The 18,946-nt window shown below is 39.8% G+C and overlaps 2 protein-coding genes across 2 annotated transcripts; both read right to left on the minus strand.

The window, feature by feature from the left end:
• Positions 1 to 957: 957 nt before the first annotated feature.
• On the minus strand, positions 958 to 6,504 carry ptger3 (prostaglandin E receptor 3 (subtype EP3)). Its single transcript, XM_044201118.1, has 2 exons — positions 5,428 to 6,504; positions 958 to 4,715 (listed from the first exon to the last, which is right to left on the minus strand). The coding sequence occupies exons 1-2, from the start codon at positions 6,280 to 6,282 to the stop codon at positions 4,389 to 4,391; spliced, it is 1,182 nt and encodes a 393-aa protein (XP_044057053.1). The 5' UTR covers positions 6,283 to 6,504; the 3' UTR covers positions 958 to 4,388.
• A 1,280-nt stretch (positions 6,505 to 7,784) lies between these two features.
• zranb2 (zinc finger, RAN-binding domain containing 2) lies at positions 7,785 to 12,357 on the minus strand. Its single transcript, XM_044201119.1, has 10 exons — positions 12,201 to 12,357; positions 11,444 to 11,496; positions 11,237 to 11,345; positions 11,052 to 11,134; positions 10,887 to 10,963; positions 10,520 to 10,696; positions 10,266 to 10,426; positions 9,654 to 9,713; positions 8,932 to 9,081; positions 7,785 to 8,707 (listed from the first exon to the last, which is right to left on the minus strand). Exons 1-10 carry the CDS (start codon positions 12,254 to 12,256, stop codon positions 8,650 to 8,652), a joined length of 984 nt encoding a protein of 327 aa, XP_044057054.1. The 5' UTR covers positions 12,257 to 12,357; the 3' UTR covers positions 7,785 to 8,649.
• Between the last annotated feature and the right edge of the window lie 6,589 nt (positions 12,358 to 18,946).

Here is an 18,946-nt window from a genome sequence, read left to right on the forward strand (position 1 = left end):
TTCTTATTTCTAGACTCTTTGAGCACACACACACACACACACACACAGTTTTCCAGTGAGTTTTATATCTATGATTAATATTCATAACGCACCATATAGCACAATATGTCACAATACAGAAGTGCTTTTCTCTGTGCTTTCCTCATAGAAAATATACATCCTCAGTCTATTGAGCTTAACAGCGATGAATAATGGGACTATAAAGCCTTTAATGGGCCCACTAGAATTTATCAGATGCACACAGTGCCCGTACTCAGCAATAAAATGACTACACGGTGTGCAGAGCCACAAGACTCAGCCAAGATGACTAATTGAATTAAAGTCTCAAAATTAGTCACAGCTGTCATCTAAAAGGATGGAATGTAAAGGTCTTTTACCTTTTATTCATTAAGGATATATTCAATGAGCACTTCAGGCTTTTTTTCTGTGTCCACCTTTCACAGTTAGGTAAATTCACACCTAAAAACTGAGACACAGTTTAGTACTGTGCAGATTAAACATTTCATACATTTGATTAACTTGTTTAAGGGTTACCTGGCTGCCATAGTTACTGTATAGCTTAAAAAATATCCTCTTACAGCCTCAGCAGGATATGATGATCAAAATCAGGCGCCATTTAACCCTTCTTAATCCCTGACTTTACTACATCTGGAAGTCAAGGCAACTGACAATAAAATACAGTTAGAGCTTCTTTTTCTCCTAATTAGTGGTTTTGACATTCAAGAGGAGGCTGCTGCACCTGAATACAGCTATATACTGTACACTCCACATGCATCAGTCATCAATTAGTATGATAGGGAAGATGTATCAATATTTATCTGCTGTCAAACAATGTCAAAAATTACCATTGTCTTGTTTTATAGACACATTTTTTATGAACGATAGCGGTCAGTGCTAATCTCACTGACAAACAAATTGCATTTCCTGTGGCTACTTCTTAATAAAAGTCAACTCGTGTTTCACCAGATAAATGCTTTTAATGTGAAGATGCAGAAGTAGGAGCACAGACACCCAGTTCATAAAGCTGCAAATATACAAACATACTTTCATCAGTGGGCCATAGGCTCAATCACCATTGTGTCACATCATTCGGCGATAGATAGTGACTTAACAGACATTTTTTTAAATGAAGATCTTTGAGAACAGAACAGAACAGTAGCTGTGTGAAAGCATGTTGATAACTCTCATCTGAGAATCGAGTCTCAGTGTTCGGAGAAATTCATTTAGTCAGACTACACAGAGTTCTCTTTTAACATTCAAAAGCAGAGGCATAATGTGAACAAAAGATAAGAAGATGGACATCTGAGAGACATCCGTATTTATTTACATTCATCAGTGAAGCCTTGGCTAGTGGGCCAAACACCAGAAGTTAACAGGGATTACTCTTTAGGTTGATAGAGGGAAATGTTGGTGATATATATGTTTCAGAGACAAAAATGATTACTACTGTATATGGCACAATATTTTTTGAAGGGGTCATAAAGTAATCACCTGAATACTGAAGCATTGGACTTTAGGAATTATTTTTGGAAAATGCATTTAAAAAATTGAGCACAAATGCAAATTATCAAATGCTCAATTTTTTTTTGTCAGAAAATCTCTTCTTGTCTTGAAATCTCAAGATATCAAGTGACTCCTCAGCTCATTAGGCAATCGGTAAATCCCTTCCATTCATTAGTGACTTGAGTGAGAGAGATGGAGCCAACAGTGGATTCTCCAGACCTCATAAAGACTGTAATTGTAATGCTCCCTTCAATGCTGGTGCAAGACTCTTGTGTGTAATTGCCTGCTGAAATGGCCTGTTCCTCACACAAATGGACACCATTCAAGCATGAGAGCAAACCAAACCTGACAGTCCCGACAATCAAAGCTTGAATAGCATTCATAGAGTCATTTCTTAAAGAGGCTTGTGTGATTTTGAGATTAATATGCAACGGCATGCCAAACATTAGCTATCACTCCGTGTGGATCAATAAACTGGAGTTTGCGGATCTTTTCATCTCACATTACTGAGTAGGTCCCCTGGTTCTAATGAGCATTCATATTTCATAAGAGTAGACTGTATACTGCAGAATCCCAGAAAGCGCTCCCTGTAAACACTGTGCAAGCTTTTACTGGAAATGTTTCATGTTTTCTATTTACAAGGAATTAATTATCATTCTGCCATTTTTCTTTCCACTGTGGGGATTGGGTGGGACTTTAAGGGATGTTCTGTTGGGTAATTATGTTTCTTAACTGAAAGCAGGAAGCTATAGAGTCTCCTGGACAGAGAACTGAGACAATTACATGATGTGGATTGAAGTGGAAGCTGACTGAGTCAATTGTAAAACCCCCCATATCTCACTGTAACCTAAATGCATGAAATAAGAAATAAACCCCAGATGTTACTTTCGAAGTGTACATTAACTGCATCTGCTGTTACATGGTAACAGCAAATATTCATTTTTCACATGGCCTTTGCAGACAACAATTTCCTATAGGGTCAGTATCACTGAGCTTGTATGGATTCTCACAATTGAAAGGCAAAGGCAAGACTGGGCAAGGCAGAGTGTGTACGTAAGTCTAATCTCGTTGTTTGACGTGCTGAGAAGGCAGAATTGTGGTGCTGGTGTGAGAAATTGTCCCACAAATCGAAGGTTACCATGACAGCCAAAGTGCACATCCTTGAGATGTCTTTGACCGAGATTCTGCACCAATGAGATGGTGCTACATGTGACAACATAGCCAAAAACAAAACAAAAAAAGTTTTACATCATATATAGTGCTTCAAATCATATTTATATCAATGTAAAAGGAATGGATTACCATTTCCTGCCAACAGCACTATTGATCAATGGCATTTAGTTATTTGGCACTAAGATTGAAAAGTAAGTTGATTTCATCTGAGACCTCTGAGAAATTGCGCTTTACAGATTCAAGAAATGTTAACATTTACTTCTATGTAGAGGTAGCATCAAGGATGTCCCAGGTAATCACCACAGAATTAAAAGCAAGAATTCATGTAGCTAAAAAACATGTTTAAAACATACTGTACCTGCAGCTACAGCCCGTGTACTGGTAGAAGTGTATTAGTGTGGCCACCTAACACTGTTGGCCAACACCTTGATGAAACGTTGTGTTGTAGCAGTTGCAAAAAAAGCTTCAAGGGTGCCAAAAAAGCTTTTTAATCTTTTAAATATTGTGGTAATCTTTTAGATATTGTGGTGCCTGTGTTTTGGACAGTTTGGACATGACTTTCTTCATTCCATTATATTTCTGCTCATCATCCTTGAATCCAAAGAGCACACCTCTCTCTACTTATACTGATGGAAGTGGTCAAAAGACTGCACCAATTATCTATATTTTTAGGTACACACTGTGTACTTACAGAACAAGAATACTTTTAATCCAGTGCATTGGCAGGGATTGCTCAATGACACAGTGATAGGTACAGTATCAGACCACCCTGCCATCCATAATCTCATGATGCTTAACACCACAAATCCACAGTCCTTTCCCTCACACACTTGAAGTTATTCTGAAAAGAAAATTGCTGAGAAAATAATTGCGTAACAATTTACCAGTGCATTCATATTCAGGAGATAAAGTGGCAACAAAGTAAAGCTTCACATTTCAAAGTCCTGGCTGCTGGCCGAGGAACGTCACGTACAATATATTATAACATTTACAACAACTGATACCCAACAAGTAGCATCATCAGCATTCAGCACAGAAACAACTAATCTCATATTACTATAGACACTAATAAATAATCTTACAATCAACAATTGGCTCCAGTTTAGGATTTGCATTTTTCTTCTGAATGACCACCCATCCTTATTAAGTTATTACATTTCTTGTAAGACATGGCAAAGCTATTTACAACTTAATAAAAGCAATTTGCAGTTGCTTATTTAAGTTACAGACATTCACAGAAAACATTTGTCCTTTAGTTGGCTTATGGCTTCAAGTTGTTGAAAGTGCTGACTCAGTTCAGAAACTAAAAAGAGCATGAGATGCACCACTTCTATATAAGTCAGCTTATTATGCCCTTATTCAATTCTTGGGCCTGGGAGATGTTGTTATTAAAACTAAAAACTAGCAATGAGAGAGTTCCTGGCAGCCACGCTGCAGCCAAATGCAAGAGGTGACGCAGTCAATCATCCACATGCTGTTTGGGTGACTATGAATGGAAAACAAATGCACCCAGATCAGACTCATGGTTTTCATTATCAGTGCAACAGAGACTACTCTTGTCCCCCATTGCACAGTATCCTTCCTTGGAGGACATGGAGAAAAAATTCATCCCCATTTTTTTCATGACACATCCGCGACAACAGTGTATCCATTTTCACATCCATCCAATCGGCCCGGCTTCAAAGTCACAAGAATTCCTGTCAAAGGTTGAATTAGCTATGTTGTGGTTTATGAAGGTTGTTGCCGTCTTGGTTCTGCTTGTTAAGAGCATCCAGTGCCGGTTGGGTCCCCTTATGATCCTCTACAGTGCAGTTGGACACTGCATTAGCTACGATGCAAAACTTGCGAAGGAGGATCTCCCTGAAGAGCAGATAGACCCACGGGTCCAGGATCTGATTGAGGGAGGCCAAGCGGATCGCTGTCAGAAAAACGTTACAATCGAAATGGACATCCTGGCTAGAAGTGTGATTGGAGGTCGTTGCTGTTGAATTGCACTCGTGAAAGGATACCTGGGCAGAGATCATCCTCAGCATCAGAACCTGAGGGGGGAGGTAGACACAAGCTGTTTGTACCAACAGAGGCAAGTCACATGTCTGTATTATCAAATTATGAATATTTAATAATACATTCACTGAAAGAATGAGGAAATTTTGTGTTCTTCAGTGAAATGTAGCATTGAGAAGCTCTTTCAAAGGTCTATGTTATATTACATGCACACTTGTTGGCTGAGAGATAATAGTTTTTGATTTTGTGGGCAGTCTCCTTTACATTTAATATTTAATGTGGCTGACATTAAACCCAAGACAATCCTGAGCAGCTACAGAGGAAAACATTATGTTCACACTCCAGGTACTCCTTCTGTGCCATCACTGCTACCACAGTGCTGTGGCTTCTATTAATATCTTTGGTAGGACTAAATATGTGACTGACAATGCATGACCTCATAGCACACTGAGCAGACCCCCAAACAGGACTCGGATAAGTAGATTGCTCCTTAATGGAAAATGGCAACAGCATTTCAAAGGAATCATACATAACAGGATTTATGTGACTTGCAAGTAGAAGCAAGGGGAGGGCTCTTGCTTCCTTTCGCCGGAGCATCTACATAGATACAAAGATCTCCAGCTGTCTGACAATAAAACCCATTTAAGACCCCCAATTAAATTGTGAATTATGACACAAGGGCTTTCACTGTATGATACTATGAGAGAAAATAATGTAGCATCTTTAGAAAGTATTTTAAAAACATACCAGCAGAGGAGACCAGCATATAAGCAGGACGCACATAATCCCTAACAGCTGAATGACGGTCTCCGTGGTGAGCCGTTCCCACTGTTTTGAAGACTGAGACGTGCCAGACTTTGTTTTACACCGGGTAATTAATCCCCGGATCGTCACTACATTGCAGGAAACTGTTACAAGCAGAGAGAAAATCCCAAGTACAGCGAAAGTGATGGCGAAAAACATATTGCCTCGGACTTCTCTGTCCCCCGTGCTGATAAAGCACCAGGTGCCCGGCCACTGGCGTGTGTATTCCCCGACCCCTGCAATGGGCAGCAGCGCAAAGAGGAACACAAGACCCCATATGACTGCCAAAGTCTGCTTTGTCACACTTGTCTTCATGTGATTGGAGTACCAGTGGGGGTTTGTTATCGCCATAGCCCTTTCAATTGCCATGGCGCTGGCCAAGAAGAGAGCGCACAGGCCAAAAGTTGTCATGCTCACCCCAAAGAAAGCGCACAAATTGCCAGATGAGTCGATACTCTCCCATTTCAGATCAGCTCGGTAAACTGATATTACAATTGGACTTGTCAAAAGCTGCCCAAACAGGTCAGTAAACGCTAGCGATCCAATGCAAAGCAAGAAAGACTTTTTCCTTTTATTTTCCTTCTTTTTGTAAGAGATATACACTAGAATGAGAGCTAATGTGTTGCCCACCATGCCAGTGATCATCATGGTTATAGGGAAACCAACTGATACAAATCCACAACTGGAATTCTTGGTGACATTGCTTTCGCGCAGTGGCTTGGAGATGTTAGAGACCAGCATCTCTCCAATAGTGGTTTGGAAGCCCTCTAGAGAATCACAACCGTCCGTACTCATCATTTCGAAAAGGATAAGCTTATATGCAGTAGAAACCCCATGTGCGTGTCCGGCGTCCTCTTGCTCTCCAAACTGCTTCAACTGAATGCAGTGCGTAAAAGCGCGTCGGGTCCTTTACGCGCTGGAGGCGGGACTACCTAGAGCGCCCAGAGGAAGCAAACTGCTGAGGCTGCATGGGGTTTTTACATACACTAACTAAATCATAAACCTGATTTTTGGAAACCTTGTAGGATGTCTGCATTATGGTGATCTTAGTTCATTACCTTTCTATTGGCAACGGCCCTTTAGATGAGTATAACACTATCGCAGACGCGCCTGCTTCGGACCCACACGAGTCAAGATGCTAGAGATTATCATCACATCTTGGTGAAGTGAGCACACGAGCGGACTCGTGTGATGAGATGGGGGAATAAACAAACCTACTCTGCATCTCTTAGGGGGAGAAAGCAATGTAACATTGTCCTTAAGCGTCTGAAAGCAGAGCTAGGGTACAGCCTACTGATAGGATTAAAAGCGGGATGTATCAAATCATTAGGCTACGTCCGGTTGGTTGTCATTGTGGGGAAATTCACATCTAAGGAAATTAAGCTATATGCATCATTTCTCATACAAATATCTAAGCAAATTAATATGCGGCACAACTTCGATAAAGATTAGGGTTTAGGTTGATCTTCTTTTATAAAGGCATTTCTTAAAAAGGCATTTTATGTTACCTACTTACCTATTAACTACATCACCATCAGCATAGTGCAAGTGTCAACCTATCTAAATTTGAACATAACTAAAGTAGTAAAAGTAAAGTAAAACAATTAATTTTACCAAGCTTAAATGCAGTCCGTGACACTTTGTTTCAGACCCTGAAAGTAAGAGGTGTTAGGGACAATACTAGTCTATGTATTTATGTAGCCTACCTTCTGGCCTGATGAACTTTCTAGGCTACTCGGCTATATTAAGCACGCCAATGTATTCAGCTCTCCTTCTGTGAAACGCAGCAGCAACAAGTGCCACCTGCTGATCACAATGAGAAGGACAACACAAAAGTGTGGAGGAAGGGCCCTTTCTTGTTCAGCATCCAATTACTCAGTATTTATAATAATTTAGGCCTTTTTATAATTAACTTGAGGTCTAGATTAGCCAGACTACATCCTATCATCAGTCAGATTGTAGGCTATATTAGAGTGAACCGATATCATTTTTAAATGAAAAATGATACCTGTTAAACCTTTAGTCTAAGGCCAAATCAAGACAATATATTAATAGCCACTTTGTAGCGACGAAACATCACATTTCATTGGTAAGTAGTTAACACAATGTTAAACTAAAGTGAAACTAAATAGTAACAGGCGCTATCACAGGAGAACAGTTACCTTGGTCTAACGTTAGCGTTACTTCATTAGCTGTGAAAAGCACCGGTCGTTAAATTAAAACAGTGGTCAATGAACCAGGTCTCTCAAGAGCTGCCAGCCTTAGCTTGGCCAAATCACACACAATGAAGTATCAAGAGACAATGTCGACAGGATTTTATTTACACGTGTACATTTGAGTTTTTACCAATAAAAAGACTGTACTGCCACATTCTACCATAAATCGGGACATACTGTATGTTTATTCTTGTATAACTAATCTGGAGCACAAAAATCTAATTTATTGAATTCATTAGTTTCCCAAGTGACAAATGAAGAGGCATAAGTGTGGGTGGTATAATAGGCGTCAATTGTGTAAAGAAAAAAACAACAGCACTTAAGGCTAAACCAAAGAATGTTGAACTCACTGCCATTTCCTAAAAACAAGCAATATCAAAAAGTAAAATACTTACCTTGAAAACACAAAAACGTAAATTTATCAAGAAAATAAAACAAACGGGCCAAAATTCATTGCTACTTCTGTGGTATTCTAAATTGGTGCTTAAGTACTTCATCTTTTATTTAAAAAATATGAATATATTTCTTAGAAAAAACCCCAACACAATCTCAGATGTTTCCTAGGGCCAAAAAAAAAAAGTAATCAAAAAATGTTTACTTCAATTTCTCCTCAGGTGAGTAGAATAAAATGGGACTGCCACGAAGATATTCAGCAGAATGGGTTTAAAATGGGATACAGCCTCTTCACAGTATATCTGATTTTCTTACAGGACCAAACATTTCTGTTAATTGGACGCCTGTAATTACAGACACTTGTCACAGATTGGGGTGTAGGTGGTTTTAAAAAGGGAGCGGCAGAGCGAAGTCATGTTGCCGCTGTCTTTTTTGAGGGAAATAAGACTTTTCTATGAAAATGAACAGCATACTGAAAGGATGTGGTTGTTTTCCTTGCAACACAACATGCACTTGTACTAAGGTTCCTTTTCTTGTTTTAAAGGCTGTAATAAAGTTATTTCTTTTTTGAACTGGAGGCAGAATGGGAGGATCCAGAGGAATGGCCGCGGCACCTGAAATCACACAAACACCACGGGAAGAGGAACAAGGTCAGCAGGCTCACATATTAACATTCAGTTATGCATACTTCAAGTCAAGTTCAAGGTCACAAAATATAAAAGAACAATATAAAAAGTCAAAATTTGAACATATTTCTGTTAATCTGAATTCCCATAAGCGAGGCGACAGACGACTAATAATAATCAGTGCCATTGTGGTATTCCACAGAAACCCAAACCTTTCGGACGAATGTGATCTAGAACGCCTCCGCTTTCTCTCTCCAGATGAGGACCTGGAGCGACTGCGCTTCTGTCCCCTCTCAGGTGAGGAGGAGGGTGAGCGGGACCTCTTCCGGGGAGAGGACCCCTTTCCAGACCTGGAGCTGGATCTTTTGGGAGGAATAAACCAAGCACTGAGGTCAGTAAGGTCAAGACAGAGTCTCACCAGCGTGGGTATTTATCAAGCTTCTCTGATTAAGAGCACTTAACTAAGGATTGATGGTACTGAGAAAACCAAGACACTATAAGGCTCGCAGAATAAAGTATCCTCGAAATGGTTTAAGACCTATCAAATGTTTAGCTTCTTTTGAATATACTGACATTAACTGAGTGGACAAAGCGAGCACCACTCCTGAGATGCTTGATGAAGACCCCAGATGTCTAATCAGACTTTTGAGCCTTGGTAACATTAATTCAGCTAGTCAAACTGTGTACTTTTTAATACTCTCAGGTCTTAGTGAAACTTGAAAAGTCAAGTGATTGTAAACCATCACAGCAGTTTATGAGTTTGCCCTATGATTTCAGACCAAAATGACTATCTGCAGATTGAGGAAAAAGGCCTGTAGTGGATTAAGCACTATCCAGTCTTTGTTAAAACTTAGGCTAGGAATAGGACTGTTCTGGAGCTTTCAGCCCCATACATACACTCTCTAAGGGAGAGAGTGCATGTCACCTCATTCACCTGGAGTGGGACCTCGAGCGAGATCCAGATCTGGAACTGGATGAGCTTCTAGAGCGGGACCTGAAAGACAAAAAACAGAACCTTTCCAATATTTTCTGAACAAGAAAAATAGCTAGATGGTTCACATGGAAAGGCACAGACATGCTATTTAACTTCATTTAAATCTTGAGAAAAACTATTCTACGGTATAGCATAACTGATGATCAGACTAACAAAATATGTATATGGGGGTTTGGAGAAACAATCCCCAAAATAGAAAGACAAGTAAAAACCTGTATGCAACAACTCCATCAAAATGGAGCGAGTCGATTAACAGAAAACAAGTGCAAAAGGAGAACCGGACTGCATTTCAAGACTAGAATATGAACAATGCATTCCCTTCCATCTGAAGTCACAGGCATTTCAAAACAAAAGCACAAAAGATATTAATCAAGAAAGATCATTCAGTCTGCACGAGGTTTCTAACACCACAGAAGGGGAGGCGTTGAGAGAGGAGAAAACAACAAATCAGCAGAACAGGACATGTAATTGATGTTGATCAGTAAATCAGAAGGAAGGTTGAGCTGATACTGACATTTTGCCCGGAGTTACCCTTGACCTGTACCCTTTTACCTGGACCTCGACCGTGAACTGGAGCTGGAGGAGCGCGAGGATGAGCGGGAACGGGACGAACCCGAGCGGCTCTCCCTTTTCTTAGCTGGCTTGTCGTCATCATCATCACTGGCGTCCAGGTCGTACTTTGACAGGTCTCCCTCTTCATCGTCGTCATCATCCTGAAAAGGAAGTGTTTATTAATATTACATTGTAATCTGCCAGTATTATAATATCTGTTCTCTTGAATTTCCAGCTCCAGTCACCAATCTTACATCCAATTTGTATTTGGAAAGGTCACCATCTTCTTCCTCCTCCTCCTCCTCATCATCTTCTTCTTCTTCCTCTTCCTCATCATCTTCAGGTTGAACTTTTACTACTTCTTTTTTTTCACTTTCTTTTGAGGAAGACGTGCTGTTGGTCTTACGATACTTTTTCTTTTTCCTACCAAACTGTGACATTAAAAAAGAGAACGTATTCCTTTAGCAGTAAAAATTACATCTCACAATGCAAATTTAGTTTGAACAGTTTCAGGACATGTCAAGATTATACCTGCGAAGGCTTTTATGCTTACATGTGACTTACAGTAGGTCAGCTGAAATGTTTCAATTATTAAACATTACACTTTCAGGTAGGACTCACTTCATCATATTCACCGTCAGATTCCTCCCGTTCAATGTATTCCACATTCTCCCTTTCATTGAAACCTCCACCATAACCTGAAAGGCCAAAAAAAAAAAGAAGCTATCAATAACCAGTATTCAAAAGCACACCAAAAATGGGCAAACTATATATTTGTAGGGATACCCGTTCTCTCTTCAAGCTTGGCATATTTTGGTGTGTTACACATGTTGCACTCCGACCTCCTAGCCCAATTCACATTGCCGCATCTGTATGAGAACAAGAGGGAAGAAAAACAAAACATCTATAAAATGTGTCTGGTTAATCAAACATTTTGGTGCTCCCTTATAATTTACTATAAAAACACGTACGTTTTGCATTGCCAGTCATTTGCACTGAAGAGGCCTCTACTCTTCTCAGCCAGAGTTTTCCCAATCTCTGTTCCCCCTGCTTTCATCATCTTTGCCTCTGTGGTTTTCTCTGTGGAGACAAAACAATGGATTTTAGTACAGCAGCTTTTCTGAGAGGATGTATTAAACTTATGTAGGATTTAATAATTTGCATAAAGAAGGACTCACCCCTGCCACATCTGTTACAACTTGTTCTTCTAGCAAAGTTCACGTTTCCACACCTGCAAAAGCATAAAAAGATATATTATAGATACAGAAATGGCTTGAGCTTGTTACTTCATCATTCAGGCATAAGTTGAATGTACTACAAGCAAGACGAGTAGTGTAGGTTTATTTATTTTTCATGTGCCACACCATTAGCTTGCAGCCTTTCGTTGGACACCCTGTGGCAAAGGCCTGTGCACTGACAACTGCAGCTGGCTTGTCTGTCACTTTAGGCGTTTTTAATGTAGTTCGTTTGCAACATGATATTGCTGACTACCCAAGTTAGACCCTACACTCATGACAACTTGGCTTCTACAACATTGTAAACACCACCCACAATAGTGAGTGGGGACTCTCACCCCAACCCACAGAAGCTAACTATAGCTAGCTTGCTATCTCAGAAGTCTACGCACACTGACAACTCAACGTTATATCGACACTCCCTGACACGTAAACCCAAAACGTGTCCCCACCCTTAAATGCACACTTGATATGACATGTTTATTTTGCTTACATTGCAGGTAACCAGCTAGAAATAAGTTAAAAGTTAGTTTACTTAGCTAGTCAACGTTAGCGGGAACCACGTCCTAGAAGGCCTAAGCTAACTAACGTTTAGCACGACCAGCAAATTAAACAAACGTCTGCTGCAACATTTAACTAGCTAAGATAGTAACGAACTTACGTAAAATGGGAGCTAATTCTGCGCGTGAGAAGCACTTACTTTTTATCTGGACAAATCCAGTCCCCGTCGCTAACACGAAAACTCTTCCCCGACATTTTTGTGCCTGTTAACACTGGCTGGCTCGCAGGGAGGATGTGCTGTGCTCAGTGTGTTCATGCAGGCAGCTACCGTTAGCTCGGCGCCTCCTTCTCCCTCTACTGCTGCCTTCAGGTGCTCTTCGGAAGCTCTTTAAACTCACCTTTCTCCGCTCGTAATTTGGAAATAAGTTTTGTGGCATATTCTGTGCACGATGAAAACGGACCACCATTGTGCCAGGTATGTGTTGCAACAATTCGTCAATTCGGATATATTTTTAAAACGGAAGTTCAATATTTCAGAAAACACGTGAATGCAACATTGACAAAGGACAAAACTGTTTTGAGAAACGTTGTACCATATAAATAAAGTATATAATTATTAGTATTAGCATTAGTATTATAATAACAAGATAATAGTTTCCTGCAAATGTCCTGTGAGTTTTTTTACTCATGTCATGTTATGCAAATATCACAGTACACATACAAGTGCTTAGGGATACTAAAGTAATATATATTTAGACAGTACAGTGTGGCTATAAACATGTTATTGAATACGAGACACACTTTACATCCCTTAGGTATAGCCTAGCATATTTTGTTTGGAATAAGCCCTCTTCATCAATATACTTGAAAAGCAGAGTTTTCATAAAAAAAGAGGGAATGACACTTCATAGACAGAGGGGCAAACGGTTAAAATTGGGGTTTAAAAACTGAAAGTCAGCATTCACTTTGTTGACTGATTAAAGATCTGTTCTAAATTATGAATATTTTTGACTCAGAATCCAAATTCAGGAGTTTGAAATCCTGATCTTGCCAGCTCTGTTTTCATGCAAAGCCAGTACTAGCCACTAGATGGCAGTTACTGCCAACGTTTAACACTGCACATGTTCACAGACCCTCCTGTTTTGTTTTGATCTGTGTCCTCTGCTCATAAATTGCCAATAATTTTGCTTGATCATTTAAATTAGGGTTGTGTGAGGTTCTTGTGTGAAAAAACGTCAAGAGGGCTGGAGTGTATGTGCGTACATGTACTTCTCTGAATTCCACATACAAATGTATCTAATAACTATATACCATTGTAGTCTTTTGAATAATAGCTCCCTAAAGCAGGAATAAATATGATTACATTTGGATTCAAATTTATTTTGTGAGTTTTGTAGAATATGCTCTTCTTTTACTGTCACTGTCACAAAGAAACATTTAAGAGATCATCACTGTATACTTGCCATATGTAATAGATTATAGATTCATCAAATGTACTGGACATACACCGTCAAGCTTTTAGGACAGTTGTTTCAGGACAGTATCTGTGATTTATGTTGTTGCTTTGTAAGTGAACCATTGTGGTTGGATGTTGCATAAACCAACCTTTACACATAATGGTCAAACTGTTTTAGAATAAATAATTTGGATTCTTACATCTTACAGGTCCTTCAAAAGACCTTTGACAGTATGTGTCAGGGGATAGTAAAATGACAATATTGTTTATAGATATCAAAGCCCTGTAACACTTGATTATAGTGACATAGTTATGTCTGAATTGAAGTGAAGTATCCACTTATTGGAAGTGTCTGCCAGTTCAGTAAAGCACTGATCGCTCACAGAATAGCTTAAAACGGAGAACAGGGAGAAAGTCATCTCGTGGTTTTCCGGTGGTTTGTGCTGAAATAAAATGAGTAGATAGAGAATGAGTTTCACTTTATGCACAGTAAGAAATAAATCTATATCTGCTCTTCTGGATGAAGATCTGGCTGAGGACTTTATATTCATGGTTGTGATATTCACATATGAACCAGTGTCATTTGTGCTATTTAATCCCATGCCCATACAAACACAGTTCATTTACAAACCAATATGCATTGTAGGAATAAAAGCCCTAATCATCTGAAGTGTATTACCCTTAGTTCTTCAGCCACAATTAAAACATTATTAGATAACATTTTTTTTGCAACAAAACTGTCATCATATTGACCTCGCAAGAACGTGGTCAGTCACACAAAGTTTCATAATTCCTTGTGAGATAATTTTACTGCTCTTAATATCAGGGTAGTTAAGATGCAGGGAGTAGCTCACCATATGTTGTTGAGATGTACATGCTGTTAATGAAGCAGAAGGAAAGGCTTTAAGTTGCAAATTGCAGTTATTTCTCATGTGATAATACTCAACAACAGCTACAATTTAAGTTTACACCAGATATTAGGCTGCTCTAGAGTCGTCCTTGTCCACCCAATCTGCTGTCGGTCAAAGTCAAAGACCCTTGGAGGTCGCTGTCACAGCTGGTCCATGACCCTGAGGCCACACCAGTAGCCATTTCAGTGTTTCAGCTGGAGTCTGTTACTTTCTTTTCTTTGCCCTCTGTTCCTTTTGCTTATTTTTGACAGGGGTGAAATGACATTGCTGAGGCATGTCCCTTATGTCTTGGACAGGATGGGTTTATATAACTGAGTACACTCGAGATTAACTGAACAAGATGTTTTAATCATACATTGTTTTAATCATCATGTATCTGTTAAGGAGACACGCACTTGATTTATGAGCCCCACACAAGGTTTATTAGGACTAGGGGCTATCAAAAATAAGGTATCAGAGGCGAGAGAGGCGCATTTTATGATTCAGCCTCTCTCTGTTAAAGGAAATGACTCTTGGATCGTCATCAGTATAATTCATAATATCATACACAGAGGCTAGAAATTTGATATTGCATGAAAACAACAGCCTCTGCATATACAGATTGTTATTTGTTCATGATGATGCATCCTCTCTGTTCTGTTCTGAGTTTTCTTTACTTTATCAAACTCATTTTTCATAAAGGAAGAGTCTTTTCTTCTCACTGATGGTGCAGGAGCCATCTCTACTCACAGGTTTGCAGCTAAGGATGTACTTTTTGCAAGCTTTCAGCGTTGCATAGAAAAGAATGAGGGGCGATATGAAGCAAATGAAGCCATGAATAACTAATAAGGAGACACTGACAATGCTGTGGTATGTTTGTTTGCTGCACAGAGTTGCATGAAAGATTTAGCGAGGAGTCAGGCAATTAAATAGCACTTAGGTAAACATCATCCAATTACATTAAAGTGGCTTCATTGGCAGTAATGCTTTTTTAACTTTACTGTGTTCTTTTCTGGTCAATGTACAGCCCACCATCTGATTATGTCCTGGGTCAATAACACTACTAAGAGAGATTTTTCATGGGCGTCAATGAGGCTTTGGCTAGGCTGACACCGTTTTCTAGCCCAGTGACTGGCTACATCTGAAGGTTCATGCACAGCAGAGTCTCTGACAGGGAAAGGCAGCCATGTATGTAGGTTTGGAAAAACCTGCTGCAAGCCACCAGGGCTTTCCAATACTGACAGATGGCAGGGAGCTGTTCCTGAGAAAAGGGGTAGGGTGAGGGTTGGAGGCTGGTGGATGTTGCACACTCCACCCACTGCTTTTATCTCAATATCATGACTCAGCATTAATCAGGGGGGTGACATGTATTTCCCATGTGCCAAACTAAAGTCATCTGTGGGGCTGTTTGTTAACTGGATGTAATTTGATACTCTGCTCTTATGAGGCAAAACTGTATTTGTTTCTGCACATTTGTCAAGAGGACAGTCTAACACAGCCAGAGAGGTGGCCCTGTGTTCACACTTTAGCGGTGGTAGGTGAACTGTAAGGTGCCATCAGAATTATATAACGCAGACTACTGCACAGTGAAACAGCTCATGCTGGGAGATGTGCCGCTGCATTGTGCCGTATCTCCTGTCCTCTCATCCGGTCCTTATCACTAAAGCACACATTCATTTTGGGAGCCAGAGAGCATGCATTTTACAATCCAGTCCCACCACTTCTTGTAAAAGCAATCTACAAAGCATGATATGATGTGTAAAATTTGAAGGTAATAAATCTATTGTTTAGCAGTAATAAAATGCAAGATGGAGCGAGTTCTACTGGATCATCAGTTTTGATTGTGTAAGTGCATTAAAGCACTTTATGTCAAGCATTCATCTCTGGTGCTGGTAGTTTGAAGCCATTCATATTGATATACTTAAAACTAATTACTTCCAACTTTATTTTGATCCATTTTAAAGTAACTATAGATAATGCTTGGTCTGAAGTCCTGTAAAGTTTCCTCCGTGAAGAAGAACTATTCCAAAATCATGTTGTTTTAACAGAAGCATGTTTTGAGCAGAGACAACCATAATACTTTAAGCCTGCAGGTGATCTTGAGCATTCCTCGCTGACACTATCAATGTGTCAAGTCCAGCAGATCTTGGCAGACCAGAGAATTGGAGGAGTGATGTTGGCACAAAGTCTCAGACCAGACATTGTTCTTCAAATGGAATCAGAGAATCCCACAGATAAAGTGTGTAGAGGGCGAGAGGTGATCTCACTTGATGATTCCCGTGCGTCTGTACAAAACGCAATATATAAAACCCCTGCTTCCATTAAGGCGAGGCCAGCGGGACGTTCTCCAATGCCATTTCTCAAATGGTTTTGTCAGGTCTGTCGTGCAGACTCTTGTTTAATTGCTGCACATCACTTTTGGGGACCTCTTGAAAAGGAAAAGAAATCAGTGTCCCTCCTGCTCCAACCCTAGGCAGAATAAAGCGAGTATCTCTCACCCTGAACCCCTTTGTATCTCTGTGTGACTAAAACATGAAGTGGGAAATATAAAAAATGCTGAATTCAATATCATACTAGTTCAATCATGAAATATCTTTTAATCCTTTTATTAAAGCTTAATTTGTAATTAGAGATATTGTAAAATGCATATTATTTTTGTGCCAAAGCTGTTTACATTCATTTGATAATAATGCTTGAGACTGAATCAGCCATTAATCAATTATGAAACATAATTCATGAAACCATCTTCACAATTTTAGATTTGATAATATTTTAATGTCCACAAACAGCATTCTGTTTTATGGCTGTTCTTGTGGCAGAGGAGAGAAAATGAAAATGAGATAGGTAGAGTGAGGGGAGATTGACAGATGGACAGAGAAAAAGGAAGAGGAGATGGGTTCACAGTAAACAATACTCAGACTGTAATTAAGTGACCTGACTTCAATTAGAAACATTATGTGGGGAAAATTGTTTTTGTGGTTTGACACACTTATTTGATCCCACAATTATTCTCCCGTTATCTTTACCCCCCCCCAATTCATTGCTCTTTATTCACTTCAAGTGTCTTGTTGTCACCTCACTGCTGTGCTGACAGTTACTGAAGAGGTAATCTGATTGCCATATAACAATGGCTAATGCAGGAAAAGCAGCTTCAGCGCAGCCTTGGCCTATGCGTCATCTGGCTCTGCTCTTGGCAGTGACATAGTCCTGGCAGTGAGGTGATTAATGTGATAGGTGGAATTTGTCTCGTTATGTTGACACCGGCTAATAAATGCCTTGTAAACAGCCAGTCACAGCTGTTAATGCATCATCATAATCCAGGATTAGGAGGTGCCAGGCATGGCCAATAAATGCAATTAGGCACTGACAAAATTAATTCGCCCATACTTTGACTTTCCTGCGCCCTGTCCATTCTGAGGGAAACTCAAGTGTGTCGTGTGATTCTTCACTGGGTCGCAAGGGGATAAGCACGCTAAAAATCTCCCCATTAAATGAAGAATATCTAACTCAGTTTGTGTTCACTACAATGCATAGTTTGTGGCATATCAACTCCAAGTTAGATTGAAATGAAAGCAAATATCCGCGCTTTCCTCTAATCTATTTGGAATTATGGAATTATCTACAAGGGAGTCGGCTTGGAAGGGAAAAATAGAAAGAGAAAACCATACCCCAAGTGAATAAAAGTGTGAAAATTGTATCAAGCTGAAACTCATCATGCAAATGCTGTTTTTTATTCTTACATCCCGATATCGCTCAGAGGAAAGACAAGACAGGTGACTTTTAAATGTGACTGGTCGTTGGAGAGGTCACCAAGACAGCCATTAACTCCCTGTCACTCATCTCCGTCATGCCTCATTGGTTAAAGTTGTGATGCATTTCTTCATGTTTTTACTCACCTCACTTATTTTTTTGCACCTGGGACTATGGTCTGATGTTTTTCTAAAGATTTTAAAAGACACCCCCCACACCCAGTCAGCCCATCCTATTACCAGAGTGATGGTCAATTGAGATGATCAATTTGCATAATGGAGCATTAAATTGGGCCCATCACACCCACCTCTCAGCAGCTTGCTCCCATGGAGGGCTCACTGAAAGTGGCAATTGCTCTTGAAGGGGGGACATGTATCCTCCTTGCTGGAGTATCCTTTCACCATGCCGGCTGAAGCATTTGGCTGGTGAATATAGCACTAGTCACTGAATAATGTAGGCTCTTATTCATGAGTAATCTGTTGCCGGATTGAAAAGTTCATGCTCAAGGAATACCAGAGTCCAAGAATGAGAAAGAATGTATAAGTTAAAATGTTAAAGTAGAATCACTTTTTCCTTTGCCTCATTGTCATACCTGCATTGCTAGAAAAGAAAAAAATAGAAAGAAAGTGTCAAAAATCATTCCATCCTCTGTGCTCATCCATTCCCATTATCTTAATGATGTGCTTAATTGAATGTCCATCCTCATAGTGACCAATGGTCATTTCTTGGACACAGAGCAGATCATTTTGATTAACACCCACCAAGGAAATCTAAGATTGTTATCTTAGGCAGATTAGCTGAGCTTTTTAGAAGCATGTCAACGCCTAAGGACCTGTGACAAATTGCATC

This window comes from Siniperca chuatsi, linkage group LG6 (genome assembly GCF_020085105.1).
Source record: "Siniperca chuatsi isolate FFG_IHB_CAS linkage group LG6, ASM2008510v1, whole genome shotgun sequence".
Taxonomy (NCBI): domain Eukaryota; kingdom Metazoa; phylum Chordata; class Actinopteri; order Centrarchiformes; family Sinipercidae; genus Siniperca; species Siniperca chuatsi.